Source organism: Pogoniulus pusillus, chromosome 4 (assembly GCF_015220805.1).
Source record: "Pogoniulus pusillus isolate bPogPus1 chromosome 4, bPogPus1.pri, whole genome shotgun sequence".
NCBI lineage: Eukaryota > Metazoa > Chordata > Aves > Piciformes > Lybiidae > Pogoniulus > Pogoniulus pusillus.
The window spans coordinates 48,794,833-48,809,615 of NC_087267.1; the positions used below are offsets into that span (position 1 = coordinate 48,794,833).

The window sequence follows — 14,783 nt, forward strand, 5'->3', positions numbered from 1 at the left end:
GAACTTCATTCTGTAAAGGAGGCTATCGTTCAAATGAGGCCTTCCTGAGAACAGGGCTGAAAATGGGATTTTGAGCCAGAATCGTATCAGGCTGAGAGTCAGAGAGCCACAGTCAGACTAGGCTGAGCCAGGCAGCTGGCTTTGTAGCACAATGCCAAACTATTTTCTCAGATACCACAGCAATATCAGCTCCTAATTGCTGCAGTATTATTTGGTATCACAGTCATTAGATATTTGTGCATTCACTGTGGCTATGTTTTTAGCTCTCTGTTCCCTCTTCCAGTGGGCCACAAGGTGACATTCACAAGGAGTTTTGCAGAGGTTTGAAGCTGTCATGAATATGCTTTTCAGACAGGGTCACAAACTGTTGCCATTCCAGGTGGTTCACCTGCTCTGAAATACCACTCACCTCTTTTTGGAGCCCTCCAGAGCCACATGTGGTCCAAGGATTAATTGTAGTTCATCTCAAATGTGCAGTGTAGCTTTTGGGTCGTCCTGGTGCTAGCTGTTGACATAGACACGTGCAAGCAGAAACTCCAGATGTCTCTGGCAGTACCTGCTACCAAAAGAGTAATGAGACCTGAAGCTCACCATTCAAAGTCCATGCCTCTGCCTTCTGTTGCCAAGCACTTGGTCTTGCTGCATGCCCTTTCCTTAACTTCTCCATCTTTAATCTTACTGTTCCCCAGTCAAAGAAGAGGAGAAGCGAAAGTTATTAAAGAGAAGCAGTGAGCTGAAGAGTGAGCTCAGGCAGTTAGAAGAAAAAGATCGGCGTCTCAACAACGCAGTGAAGGTAGGACACCCGAACTGGGGACGCAGAGGCTGCTGCACAGATGTTCAGCAAGAATTTGTGCCTGAAAGAATATGATGTTTTGTGCTAGGAAATTAGTTATGTTCTCAAATGACAGGCACTCAAGTGTGAAGGTGTTTGAGCAAAAACATGTGGATTGAGTTTTTACACACAAGAAGCTGTGTTAGTAGACCCAGGGGAGAAATCACAGAATCATACAGAACCACAGAATGCCAGGGGTTGGAAGGGTCCCTGACAGATCATCCAGTCCAACCCCCCTGCCAGGGCAGGATCCCCCACAGCAGGTCACACGGGAACGTGTCCAAGAGGTTCTGAATGTCTCCAATGAAGGAAACCACAACTCTCTGGGCAGCCTATTCCAGTCTTCTTGTCACCTGCACAGTGAGAAAGTTTCTCCTTACAAATTCCCGTTGCACACAACCATCCCTCTTCTCCCTGCCCCAGCAGTCGTGGCTGCCTTCCTAGTAGTGCCACAAGCAGCTGCAGCTTCTCCATTCTCCAGGTTAAGGTTAATCACAAGCATGCTCTTCAGTGGTAGCTGCTTGGCCGTAAGCTCAAAGCTCTCTAACAGGCAGAAGTAGCCATCTTTATTTCTCTTGGAAGCTGAACATTCTAGCAGGCTCCTCAGGACTGGAAACTAATAATTTTCCATGACCTTGTTTCAAAGCTAAATGCTGCCTGGAGATGCCTTCCACACATACTGTGGTATGAAGACCAGTCTCTGGCAGCAATGAGTTGGATGGGTTCAAAGCCGTAGCTCCTATTCTCTGTGGCTGAAGGAACTTATTTGGGCATACCTCACCTCGGGCTCACTCAGAGGGGTAGCTGTTAGCTTTTATGGCAGCCTCAGTAAATATTTGAAACCTCCTTACCCTGGAGAAATCAAAGTGGCAGGTGGTCACTACTTGTTTTACCACTACAGTTGTCCAGAGGAGACATGGTAAAATATTTATCACATTTAAAACACAGTGGAAGGAAAAACAATAACTTATTAAAAGACACCACAGTGGGGGAGTGTTCCCTGTGTGCACAGCCACCATCAGCACTAATGGAAGCAGGTTTGTATGAAGAGCTGACTCCGGGGTACAGAATGAGTCTATGATTCTATTCTATGAATGGCTTTGGTAGGTAGAATGCAGTGAGGTGAGGAATTCAGGAAAACATCTGGGGAGCACAGTGAGGTACCAGCTGTGTGTCAGGGCTGTCCAAACCAGTAAGAGTTCCATCTATGCAGAATCAGGTTCTTTCAGGGGACAGCACTGTCTTATTTCAATAGCAATGTGAGATATACACACTTGGGAGTTAAAAATCAATTAAAAGGTTCTGGCACAGAGCAGTTTCATTTCTGGTGTTTGCCTTAACAGAGATGTGCATTAAAGAGTGCACTCTCGTGCACACCATGTGTGGAAAGGTAGGATCTGGTAAAAACAGAGCATGAGATTTCACCTGTCTGATTCAATCTCTGAGCAGCTCTACACTGTTGCTTTTCCAATGACTTGAGCAAGTGAGTATCACCTGCTTCCCCAGAGCTGGAGAATGCCCCCATACTCCAGGCAGTCTAGATGACAGCCAAAGAGGAGCAGTCCACAGACAAATAACCTGTTTGACCAGACCTCTGGACCCACTGGGAGAAGGCAAGTGGTAGATTTCATCAGCTCCCATCTAGTGGATAGAGTCAACATTTTGGTCTGTCAGTGCCTTGCAGGCCAGTTGGTAGCATGAAGGATGTTAGCTACAGCAGTATGCAGCTGGGAAGGGAAAGGAGAACTCCTGAGTCTGTCTTATCTCTTGTCATGGAGAGAGAGATTCAGGATGCTTATTTTCATGTAGGCTTATATGCAATGGTCGAAGTGATTGCGGGGTGCAGTCTGGACATCTGACAGGAAAAAGGCTTCCTCGTGACCGCAGTGGTACAAGAATGGTGTCTGAGGTCAAGAGCTCTGTCAGAGCAATAGTGACATCATGACCAGAGAGACCATCTTCACAGTGCTGAGTCCCTGAAACCTGTGGCACACACAAAATGCATCATGGTGATGCAGTGGTGCATAGCAATGCCTTTTCAGTAGGCACTAGAGGGGTCAGCAATGCCTTGCGGGCTTCCCAGTAACACAGCTATTGCAGTCCCATGCCAGTAACCTCTCTTTGGCATGTAGAAGGCATGCCTGCCCTGCACAGAGTCACAGAATGTCGGGGGCCAGAGGGGGCCCTCCAAAGCTCATCCAGTCCAACCCCCCTGACAGAGGGATCAACTATACCAGATCACACAGGAACACATCCAGGTAGGTTCTGAGTATCTCCAGAGAGGGAGACTCCACAACACCCTCGGCAGCCTGTCCCAGGATTCTGTCACCCTCACAGGGAAAAAAATTCCTCCTCACATTTACATGAAACTTCCTATGCCTCAGCTTCCACCACTGCCCCTTCTCCTGTCATCAGGCATCACCAAGAAGAGCCTGGCTCCATCTTCCTGGCACATTTGGCCTGGTATGACTATTGTTACCTTAGACAGCTGCTGCAGTGTATGCAGCACTAGTGATTATTCCATTCATTAAGCTGTGGTTTTGCTATGCCCAAAGGAGGATATACTTCATTTGAGCAGGACGTTCACTCAAGACACAAAAGGATGTTTCAAGATGTGTTTGACACCAATTTGAATGTATTCTCAGTCTGCTCTCTCCCCTTCTCTTTATTTGACAGAAATGCTTAGAGCTAAAAACCAGCCTGTTGGCCCAGCAGAAAGGGACTCAGTCATCACTGGAACGTCTCAAAACCCTCATTAGACTGATACAAAGCGAGCAGATGATTCAGGTTACCATGACGACCACCACCACCTCCTCCCTGCTAACTGTCCCCTGGATCAAACCCTCTCCTGCCTCTGCTGCCATGCACAAAGCCTTGCAGCAATCGCAGGGAAACAACTGACAGCAGCAGCTGCCTGAGAACGAAGGAGTGGGGAAGAAACTTTACACACAAGCGCAGAGGAGAGATTAACCTGAAACAAAGGAGAGAAGGAAGGAGCATAGAAACTTGCAAACCAATCGGTCCAGTTTGTAGGTCACTGTGGCAGCAGGTTCCCACGGAGCGGGGCTTGTGCTGCGGTTTTGTACTTGCCAAGACCTTCAGTGCTTATGAGATTTGTTTTGTTATGTTGGCCTTAATGTACTGACGACTGAGAATGCCCAGGACAAGAACGGCTGACAGGGAGCGGAACAGCCTTTTGTGGGGAGCAGACAGCTTTGCAGTGCTGCTTTAAGGCGAAAACGTTCAATGCAAAGAGTTTAGTGAGCTAGTAGAGAAGTAGTTGGGCTGAAAGCTATGTGTGAGAGGGAACTGGTGAGATAACCGGGAACTACTTAGGACTAGAAAGGAATTCTTACTGGAGGAAGAAGGCCGGCCCTGTTGATTCAGGTGACCTGGAGATGGGGCTGTTCTGACAAGAACAGTGTCACAGACACTCACAGAGCCTTGAAGTAAAAGAGCTTTTCTTTTTTCTTTTCCCAGTGTGATGAGAGTTGAGAATTGCAGCTATTTAAACACAGAACCTGTATGAAGCATTTCTAGTCAGATACTGAAGTATTCCCACGCCAATGCTTCTGTGTATGCGGTCCCAAGTACTCACCAAAGTATGACTGTGCAGCTGCTTCCTTCCTCGCAGGGCCTTTTCACTTGTTTTGCTCTCGGTGTCTTTCTCGCGCAGTTTGGTGCAGGACTTGGCATTAACCCATGACAGTGGATATCTTCAGCAGGTTGAGTTTCGAGTTCTCTAAAGAGAGATTACTCCGGGGCTGTCTTTTTGCTTTGGTTTGTTTTGGTTTTCTGTTAGTTTTTGAAGGTTGTTTTTGTTTCCTAGGAAAGAAAAGAAAAAGTAAATAAATATTCTGGGTTTTGTTTCTTGCCAGTACAGATAATATGCCAAAAAAAGGAGAGAACTTTACACTTTTGTACTGCGGTTTTTATTGTTGAAAGTCTGTCATGTGATTCTTTTCCTGTTATCATCATCATCTCTTTTGCTTGCAGAAACATCTGCTGAAGTGGTACAGGAAAAAAATACAAAACCTCAAGAGGTTGTCTCTCCTGCTGGACACTTTCAAGACTCGTGGGGGACAGGCCACAGACAATACAAAGGGTTTCCTGGGGCTCTTTTTTGGGAAACCAGATTCCTTTTTACCATTTTGTTGTATCTTAGTACATTTGGGAAGTGTTTAGCATTAGCCTGAGAACAATCCCAGTGCCCCTGCTTGTTTCACTTCGCTAAGTCTTCCTGATACTGCAAGGGTCCACCTGGCTCCCCCCCACCCCATAGGCCACAGCCCCACCTTGTTACCCTGCGACCTGCCTGGGAAGGTAGCGATGGCCAAGCCAGCGATGCTCAGCACCTCACACGCACACTCACCCCTAGTGCCATCGTCTCTGGCTTCTCTGAGTTGTCCGTCACTAGCACAAGAGATACTTAGGGGCAGCAGGGAGCCACCAGAGCAGGAGACCAAGGAGTCCCTCTCCCGTCAGCCTATGGCGTGGTGCCGAGTACCATTCCTTTTGTAAATGATCAAACGAACCGAACCAAACCAAACCCCGACAGCAAGCGAGGGACCAGCCTGCCTCCAGCAGCAGCAGCAGCACGTGGTCCCTTCAACCATGTCACAGCTCCGGGAGAAACTGTGCAGTACTTTACAGAGCTATTTTAGTACACAACACTCAGCTGAACAAGAGTTTTTATATTCTTCTATCGATGAACAAAGTGAACTAAAGCAAGACACAATTGTTATGCGTTGGTGACTGTATGCCGGTGAAGCATTCTGACACGGCTTGCAATGTAGATGTTTTCAGGGTTAATTGAGGACTTCATTTTTTCTTTTTCTTTTTTTCTTCTCAGATGAATTTAAAAGGAAAAAAAGAACACACCACAGTGTGGGAGGTTGAATATGTGAAGAATTTCTGAAGTGTCTTGGACTGTTAAAAGTAGTTATTTTGAAAAGGGGACTGTCCAGTGGATAGTGTGCATAGAGAAAAAAAGTGTTTGTCTTAAATATGCCAATGTAGTTTTACTTATGAAGCATTAAACTCGATTGACAATTTAATGGTGGTGGCCTTGCCGTGATATCTGCTGCTGAGGGAATATGCCGTGGCCTGACCAGGCCCTGTGCTGTGCTCCCCCTCTCTAGTGAGACTCTGGCATGGTGGGGAAAAAGTGATTGCTGCTTGATTTCTCCACTGCTGTCTCCAGTTCTCAGATCTAAACGGTGCCAGGATGACTGCAACACTTTCTGCTTTCCTTCTTCCAGGAAGATGCGCTCTTCCTTGAGGCTATCGTGGCTCCCCCTTTCTTGGCTTCCCACTTCTTGGTATAATTCCCTGTCCCACCCTTCCCCAGAGCTGTATGCAGTGGTGTTGATGGTACCACAGAGCTCTCCCTCTTTCTCCTGCATCTTTTGACGTTTTCACCAGGAATCAGACACTGCAATGAGCTTGGCCCAAATGGGATGCATTAAGAAGAACGTGTCCGGCAGGTCATGGAAGATTATCCTTCCCCTCTGCTCCGTCCTGGTGAGGCTGCACCTGAAGCACTGTGTCCAGTCCTGGGCTATCCAGTTCAAGAGGGACAGGGAACTACCATAGAGAGTGCAATGGAGGCCCACAAAGATGATAGGGGACTGGAGCAAGGAGAGGCTAAGACACCTGAGGCTCTTTAGCCCAGAAAAGAGAGCCGTGAGAGGCGATCTCACAAATGTCTATAAATACCTGAAGTAAGGCGATAGAGATAATGGCGCTGGGCTCTTCTCAGCAGTACCCAGTGCTAGCACAAGGGGCAACACATGTGAGCTACAGAACTGGAGGTTTCATGTGAGCTGAAGGAAAAACTCATTTGAGGGTGATAGAGCACTGGGCCAGGCTGCACTGAGTGGTTGTGGAGTCTTTCCCTAGAGCCTTCCAAAACTTGCTTGGACGCTTTGCCATGCAGCCTGTCCTAGGCCAACTTGCATTGACAGTGGGGTTGGACTAGGTGACCTCCAGAGAGCCCTTCCAGCCCCTACCATTCTGTAACAGATGAACTGAGTCAGTTCAGAACAAGCTGAGGGATCCAAGACAGAAGAAGATTCCCACAGTCAGCCAGCCAAGCTGCTGACAGAGCTTGTGGTCTCTGCTCTCAGAGCTGCAGATCCAGCTGGTCTTGTACTGTGTGGCAGGGCCATTGACAAACTGTGTCGTTTGTCAATCACCTTGGGAACGTACAGAACTACAGAGGGGTCACTGGCAGGAGTTTGGGTTCAGGCTGGTGGGGGGGACAGAATGCTCCAAATAACACATGAAAGCCAGGTAATGCTGCAGCTACATCAGACCTACAGCAGCTAAGGCTTATGCAGAGCAGAAGCAGTGGTTTGTGGTTTGGTTTTGTCAAGGGTAGGAGGAAAAGCTATTTTTTTTTTTGTTAGTTTGTCTGGAGGGGCAAGAGCTGCCTGGTTTTCAGTTCCTGGCAGTGTCACGATTTCACTTCAGGCTGCAGTGAGCAAGGGGAGCCCAGCACTGCATCTCTGCTTCCCCCTCCTCCCTCCTGACCTCTTTTGTAGGAAGGGCACCCTGATTTCACCTAACATTGCTTCCCTTTTCAGAAGACACTTCTCCCCCAAACCAACAAACACATAGCTTTTACATAATCATCAGCACCCTTCTGCCACCAGCCTAACCTATAAACTCAGCACTGTGTTACCAGACAGGAGCCAATTACAGAGCTCTGCATGTTGCCTTAATAATTCATGTGGCTGCACGGGAGCGCAGGCTTACACCAGCCTTTCATCTTTGCTAGCAATTGAAATTAAGGTTTTGCTGGGGCCAGGGTAGCCTTTGTGTTCTTGCTGTGACACCAGGCATTGTCTTTGGAAAGAACTGGCAGCTGTGGGCTTCTCAGACTCCCTTCCCAAGCAAAAGTTATTTTTACAGCTGTGCCAGTCTTCACAGCTTCAGAGCTCTCTCTTTTAACGTGGCAGTCTGTTTTCTGGGTGTAGAACCTTTCCACCTGCCATTACTATCTGGCAGAGGAGCTCACTGCAAACAGCCATCTCAATGAAATGTGTTGTCTCCATGACTCCCAGTTTTATATTTGCACCTCTTCAGATGGAATGTTGCTGCTGTCCCTTCTCTTGCTGCTTCTCCTTCCTCAGAAAGGAGAAGAAAAGAAACTCTTCTGTCTGTTGGGAACCAACACAGAGCAGTGCCAGTCCTTCCCAGTGAGCAGAACGAGGACTACTGGCATAGCTTATTTGTGTTTGGGGCTTCATACTCTGAGGAGAAGCCACAAGTGATCTACTGTGTCCTAAAGGCTGAAAATACAAGAAGCAAAGCAAAGGCCCCTGAAATCTTTAAACACTTGGTTTGTGATGGTTGGCAGCGATCTTTGTGTGATGGCTTTCAATGTGGTATCAGTCCAGCTAGAAGCATCTCTCACAGACAAGCTCTGCAGCAGCTGTACCAGGAGCTTGCTCTGCACACAGAATGCTCGTTGCACACTGCTTTCCTAGAAGCTTGGTAGCCGATTAGGAACAGTTACAGTTTTAGAGTTCATTATAAACTGGCGTGTACTTCTTGTTCTGTGTTCTGTAGGTCCTCTCTAGTTGAAAAGAGACATTACACTGAAATGAGTGGCAAAGCCACATCAGATGAAGATCTGCACACTTGCATCAGCTTTTGCCAGCTGCAGCTTATTTTGCTTAGAAAATGAAGCTTGGCTTCTGAGAGCAATCACTAGTGAGCGACTGGTGCAAACAGAACATGCCAAACTACTGTAAGCTACTTTTAAGTTCACCATGGTGAAAACCATTAAAGAAAAAGGATGTTTTTCCCTCTCCCTTAAAAAGGCAAACAAAACTTTACACTGTCAGGAGAAATCTACAAAGCATACACATGCACATAGAGATTCTAGCCAGAGAGAGGGGAGGGGAAAAAAAACATCATGCTGCTGCTCTTTGAAGTTGCTGTTTGCACTGGTAGTGGTGGATTGCAGATGACTTCTGTGCTAAGGGCTACACTCCAGCATCTGATCATCAGCCTTGCTCATTAAACAGTTACCACAGGAATTTTAATTTGCTTTGCACGTCATCTTCGGGTTTCAGAGGCAGCAATAAGCAGTCTTGTGCTGGAGACACAGCTGACCGGCAGCCCAGTTGCTGCTGACAAAGCAATCTTCCAGTCCATGACCTGTAAACCTGGCTGCAAACACCCCAGCGCTGGTGCTTTGTCTGCTCCACGTGGACACGGCGCTCTGTCGGTGATCATGGAGCCTCCTGCCCCCCGCTACGGTTGTGGCTAGACTGCAGAGCAGGAGTGGGGCTGTGATTGCGGCTCTCCATCACCTGCTGGGGAGATGGGCCGGCCCCACGGGCGGGTGGTCTGGCTCGCTCATTGCACTCTTCGACTCCCACATGCTTACCTCCCTCTCAAGTTGCTGAAGGGAAATGTAAGGAGAGCCCAGGGTGCCGCAAGAGAATCATGGCTAAGGCACTGCCCTGAAAATGAGAGTGACGCCAGGTTCATTATTTCCTGCTTGAGCAGGCTTGAAACAATCATTTCAGGAGCAAGCCCATTACATCTTCCCAAATCACATCATCCTCCCTCTTGCCACACGCTCCTCATTTTCCAAAGTGGGGAGGTTTGCTACAGCAGCACAAGGGAGAGCAAGAGGTGCACACAGCCCCCCAGAAGGGACTTCGTCTCCCTGCACACGGGTGAGCAAATCTCCCAGCCTGTGAGTGACAGGTGCTGGGCAGCACTCCTCCCTTGGCAGCCAAGTACAGGCCAAGTATGAGAGGAGTTAGGAGAGCTTTAAGCAACCCCAGAGTCCTCTCTCCACATCATCCAGGGCACTTCTTTGTCCTGCTGCCCATGTGCTCTACGTTATTGAGACCCAGGGCTGTGGCTTAAGCTGCAGCTGCTGAAAAAGAAGTGGTTGTGGGCCCAGACACATGCACCCCTGACCCCCATGGGCTTTCATGTCCACTCACAGCAGCACTTTCCAGGGCTCTGTCTTTGCTTCTTGGGGGCCACTTCTGCTTTGGTCCTCCGTGGCCACATCATCACTTTCTCTCAGTCAAACTCCCAGAGTAAGAAGGGATAGCATTAGAAATAAAAGCACAAAGCAGCCAACTGAGAAACAAGTAACCCTGCACCTGCACAACTCAGAACACGTCTCACAGTTGGTAACTGCATCAGAAAAAGCAGCCTGAGCCACTTGTGCTACCTTCTTAGCTTCCTCATTGCGTCATGACTACAACAAATAATCCAGGTCCTGCTGACATAGTTCCCTTCATTCAAGGGTGCCACCTGGGTCACCACAACACCTTCCTGGGTCCCATTCTGTTGTAGTTTGAGGCCAGGAGCAGCCCAGCACTGGACAACAGGAGTGACTCTCACTCCTTTTAGAGAGTGGGAACGAAAACTGCACAGTGATTGGGAGTTTAAGGGGACATTCTATTTACTAATGCATGTATGCAAAAGGCAATCAGGTAGAATGGATACATCCACCAGCTAAGCCATGTCTGTCAGGCTAGAACCATCTAGAACCCTCCCTTCCACGCCGGGCAGGCCTGAGAGCAGCCCAGAGCTGCCCTGCCCAGCTTAGGTCTACAAAGCCTCAGCAGGCTGCAGGAGGCAGCTGAGAATTTCCTGTCAGCCAGACGCCATCTCCCACACACTGACCATGAGGTGAGGAGGGACACTGCCCGGGCAGGAGTGAAGGGAGGGACAGAGAGCGATAGCAAACAGGCCCTGGCTGGGAAACGGAATAGAGTAACATGATCACAACGTGCTGGGATGAGTCTGGGTGCTGTATTTCCTTAGGGGACCCTGGGACCCCTCCCTGCACTGCACTGCCATCTTCCATCAAACTCCTTCATCTCTTTCAGAAACAGTTCTGGATTTTGCTAGGAGCCTGTGGAAACGGCTTGCAAGTATCACAACCACCAGCCTGGTGACTTAAGCACAACTGTCTTCAATGCAGACTCTGCAGGCATTGATGAGGGCAGAGAGTGTCTGCTCAGCAAGGTTGCTGACAACACCAAGCTGGGAGGCTTGGCTGATAGAGCTGCAGGCTGTGCAGCCATCCAGTGAGACCTGGACAGACTGGAGAGCTGGGCACAGAGGAGCCAGATGAAGTTCAACAAGGACAAAAGCAGAGTCCTGCACCTGGGGAGAAATAATAAACTGCACCAGTACAGCCTGGGAGGTGACTGCTGGAGAGCAGCCCTGTGGAGAGGGGCCTGGGGGTGCTGGTGGCTAACAAGTTAACCATGGCACAGCAATGTGCCCTTGTGACCAAGAAGGCCAAGGGGATCCTGGGGTGTATTAGGAAGAGTGTGTCCAGCAGATCAAGGGAGGTTCTCCTCCCCCTCTACTCTGCCCTGGTGAGACCTCATCTTGGATACTGTGTTCAGTGTTGGGCTCACCAGTTGAAGAGGGACAGGGATCTTGGAGAGGGTAAAGCGGAGGGCAATGAGGATGATGAGGGGACTGGAGGGCATGGCTGATGAGGAGAGGCTGAAGGACCTGGGTTTTTCCAGTCTGGAGAAAAGAATACTTGGAGGGCATTTGATAAATGTTTATAAGTATCTGAGGGCTGCCAGGAGGGGGGGGACAGGCTCTGCTCACTGGGACAGGACAAGGAGCAATGGGAGTAAGTTGCAGCAAAAGAGGTTCTGCCTCAACACTCAACACAAGAGGGAATTTCTTTACTGTAAGGGTCCCAGAGCACTGGAACAGGCCCCCAGGGAGGTCGTGAAGTCTCCTGCTCTGGAGACTTTCAGGGCCTGTCTGGATGTGTTCCTCTGTGATCTGTGTTAGATAGGATTGTCCTGCTCTGGCAGGGGGGTTGGACTGGATGATCTCTTTGGGTTCCTTCCAACCCATAACATCCTGTGAGCCTATGATGATCCTATGAACTGCAAACAGCAACTGCTCTACAATAGCTCAACAACACACATCCTGCTTCTCCCCATCCGCCCCCCAAAACAGCTACAGGCAAGGACGCAGGAACACCAAAATTCTTACCCCTGGTTGCCTTCTTACATGAAAGCACTACAGGAGAGTTTTGTGCTTTTACCCAGAAAGCCACTCTCAGGAGGAGTGGCTGAGCACACTGGGGTTGTTTAGCCTGAAGAAAAGGAAGCTGAGGGCTCTACCCGAAAGGAGGCTCTAGTGACCTGTCAGTCTTTTCAGGGCCTCGGGCAATGTTTACATTGAACATTAGGACAAATCTTTACCAATGACTTACCAAGCACGGGCACAGGCTGCCCAGGGAAGTGGCTGAACCACCATCCCTGGAGGCATTTAAAGGATGTGTGGTTGTGGTGCTTAGGGACGTGGTTTAGAGGTGGACTTGGCAGTGTTCCTTGGACTTGATGACCTTGGGTCATGCAGTCTAACGGCCATGAAGTAAGCTGGGACATCTTCCACTAGATCAGGTTGCCCAGAGCCCTGTCGAGCCTGACCTTGAATGGGAGCCTCAGCTACCTCTCTGGACAACCTGTTCCAGTGTTCTGCTACCCTCATAGTAAAGAGCTTCCTCCTAATGTCAAACCTAAATCTGCTCTCCTGTGATTTAAAAACCATTGCCCTTCATCCTATCACTGCAGGCCTTTGCAAACAGTCCCTCTGCAGCCTTCCTGCAGACCCCCTTCAGGTACTGGAAGGCTGCTATTAGGTCTCCCCAGAGTCCTCCTGAACAACCCCAGCTCCCTCAGCCTGCCCTCATTAAGACACAGCCCTTTGATCATTTTCACAGTCCTCCTCTGGACCTGCTCCATCAGCTCCAAGTCCTTCTTGTGTTGAGGGCACCAGAGCTGGAGGCAGCACGCTGAGTGAGGTCCTACCAGAGTACAATGGCAGAATCACCTCTCCCAGTCTGCTGCTCATGGTTCTTTTGAACTCTTTTTCCTTTTGAGGTCTTTTCCAATCTAAACAATTCTGTGATTCTACCACCTCTGCCCTGTGCCCAGGGCATTTGGGGCTGCTGTGGGGCTACCTCATATAAAGTTACCAAAAGCAGTGGGCCAGAGTAGCACTTTTTGGATGCAGTGCTGCTCTGCCTGTGTGTCTGTGATGTTCTCCACTTACCCTGACTCAGACCCGAGCTGGGAGGCGAGTCCTGGCCATACCCATCACCTGCCAGGTGGCTGCAGCTTCCTTGCCCTGCCCACGTCCTGCTGGAGCAATAACCAAACGTCACAGCCTAACAGGAATTAAAAGGCACATGTAAGGGCCTCAGACATGAAACAATAATGAAACAAAAAAAGGATCAAAGCTTTTAATTTCAGTCTAAGTGCTTTACTCTCACTCTCAGAAATTCTTATCAAAGACAGGCAGATGTCACTGCCTCCAGGGGTCTCAACTCTGCAGTTCCCGATTTGCATTTACTCCACAAATTTGCCTTTGCCTTCAAAACCAGAGGGCTGCAGTGGAAAAGCAGCAGCAGGTTTTGCTCTGGCAAAACCACCCAGTAAAATCTGAAAGCACTGCAGAGCTAGGCAAGGCCTTCCAGGACCAGGTCAGCACTCCACAAGGGCAAACATCAATGAACCCCTGCACAGACGCACCGAGGCTCCACCGTCTGGCAAGATGAAGTATTACCAAGTAACAGAAACGTTTCTTTCTGTGCTGGCAAAATGTTAGCATAAGCCTTCCCTTCTGGGCTCTGCATCAAGCAGGAGTGGGTTCAGGAGATTTATGGGCAAAATGTGGCCCCAGGCCCAGTGTGCCATGGACTGGGCACCCACTCCTGCGGTGCTCAGCCTGTGTCAGCCCTTCTCCTTCTCCAGGAATTGGAAACTGCTGGGCTTTCACATGAGGTGGTGTGCCTGGTTTTCTTTTGTCTGGTCATCAAATTGCTTTCCTCAGTCAAAAAAGAGTGACACACGTAATTAGCCTACTCGAAATGATATTGCAAGGACCATCTGGGAGCAGGACACCCTGGAGAGGACACCCTGAATTTGGGACATTTTCCCCTGATACCTGGACTTGTCTAGACACTCAGTCTTATAGTGATATTTAAACAAGTTCAGAATGATTTTCATAGAATCAACCAGGTTGGAAGAGGCCTCCAAGCTCATCCAGCCCAACCTAGCAGCCAGCCATAGCCAATCAACCAGACCATGGCACTAAGTGCCCCAGCCAGGCTTGGCTGCAACACCTCCAGGCACAGCAACTCCACCACCTCCCTGGGCAGCCCATTCCAATGCCAATCACTCTCTCTGCCAACAACTTCCTCCTAACATCCAGCCTGAACCTGTCCTGGCACAGCTTGAGGCTGTGTCCCCTTCATCTGTTGCTGCTTGCCTGGCAGCAGAGCCCAACCCCACCTGGCTACAGCCTCCCTGCAGGCAGCTGCAGGCAGCAATCAGCTCTGCCCTGAGCCTCCTCTTCTGCAGGCTGCACACCCCCAGCTCCCTCAGTCTCTCCTCCAGGCTCCTCCCCAGCCTTGCTGCCCTTCTCTGGACACCTTCCAGCACCTCAACATCTCTCTGCAATGGAGAAGCCCAGAACTGGACACAGCACTCAAGGTGTGGCCTGAGCAGTGCTGAGCACAGAGGCAGAAGAACCTCCCTTGTCCTGCTGCCCACACTGCTCCTGAGCCAGGCCAGGATGCCACTGGCTCTCCTGGTGAGTACCAGAATGGAGCCAGTCTCTTCTTAGTCATGCCCAGTGACAGGAGAAGGGGCAATGGGTAGAAGTTGAGGCATAGAGATTCCATGTGAACCTAAGGAAGTATTTTTTTCCTGTGAGGGTGACAGCACTGGTACAGGCTGTCCAAGGAGGTTGTGAAGTCTTCCTCTCTGGAGATATTCCAGTACTGTCTGGACGGGGTTCCAGTGTGATCTGCTCTGGGTGACCCTGCAGGGGGGCTGGACCAGATGAGCTTTTGAGGTCCCTTCCAGTCCCTGACATTCTATGATCTTATGATCTTCCTAACTTCTTTGCCCCCCCATCATAA

The 14,783-nt window shown here is 49.5% G+C and overlaps 1 protein-coding gene and 1 long non-coding RNA gene across 3 annotated transcripts in view; one reads left to right on the forward strand and one right to left on the reverse strand.

The window, feature by feature from the left end:
* LOC135175026 (PHD finger protein 21B-like) overlaps positions 1–5,889 on the forward strand; it is a 78,535-nt gene extending 72,646 nt beyond the window's left edge. Inside the window, exons 11-12 of the mRNA XM_064142845.1 lie at positions 690–793; positions 3,509–5,889. Coding sequence (XP_063998915.1) covers positions 690–793; positions 3,509–3,733 — 329 coding nt within the window. The 3' untranslated portion in view covers positions 3,734–5,889. The remainder of the gene's footprint in view (positions 1–689; positions 794–3,508) is intronic.
* Positions 1–14,783, reverse strand: part of LOC135175032 (uncharacterized) — a 28,536-nt gene that overhangs the window by 12,338 nt on the left and 1,415 nt on the right. The window contains exons 3-7 of one of the 2 annotated variants that reach the window (XR_010302184.1): positions 12,911–13,025; positions 9,805–9,895; positions 9,234–9,309; positions 4,431–4,657; positions 410–556 (exon numbers count right to left, since the gene is read on the reverse strand). This is a non-coding gene — a long non-coding RNA (uncharacterized LOC135175032). The remainder of the gene's footprint in view (positions 1–409; positions 557–4,430; positions 4,658–9,233; positions 9,310–9,804; positions 9,896–12,910; positions 13,026–14,783) is intronic. The other variant, XR_010302185.1, reaches the window with a different exon arrangement.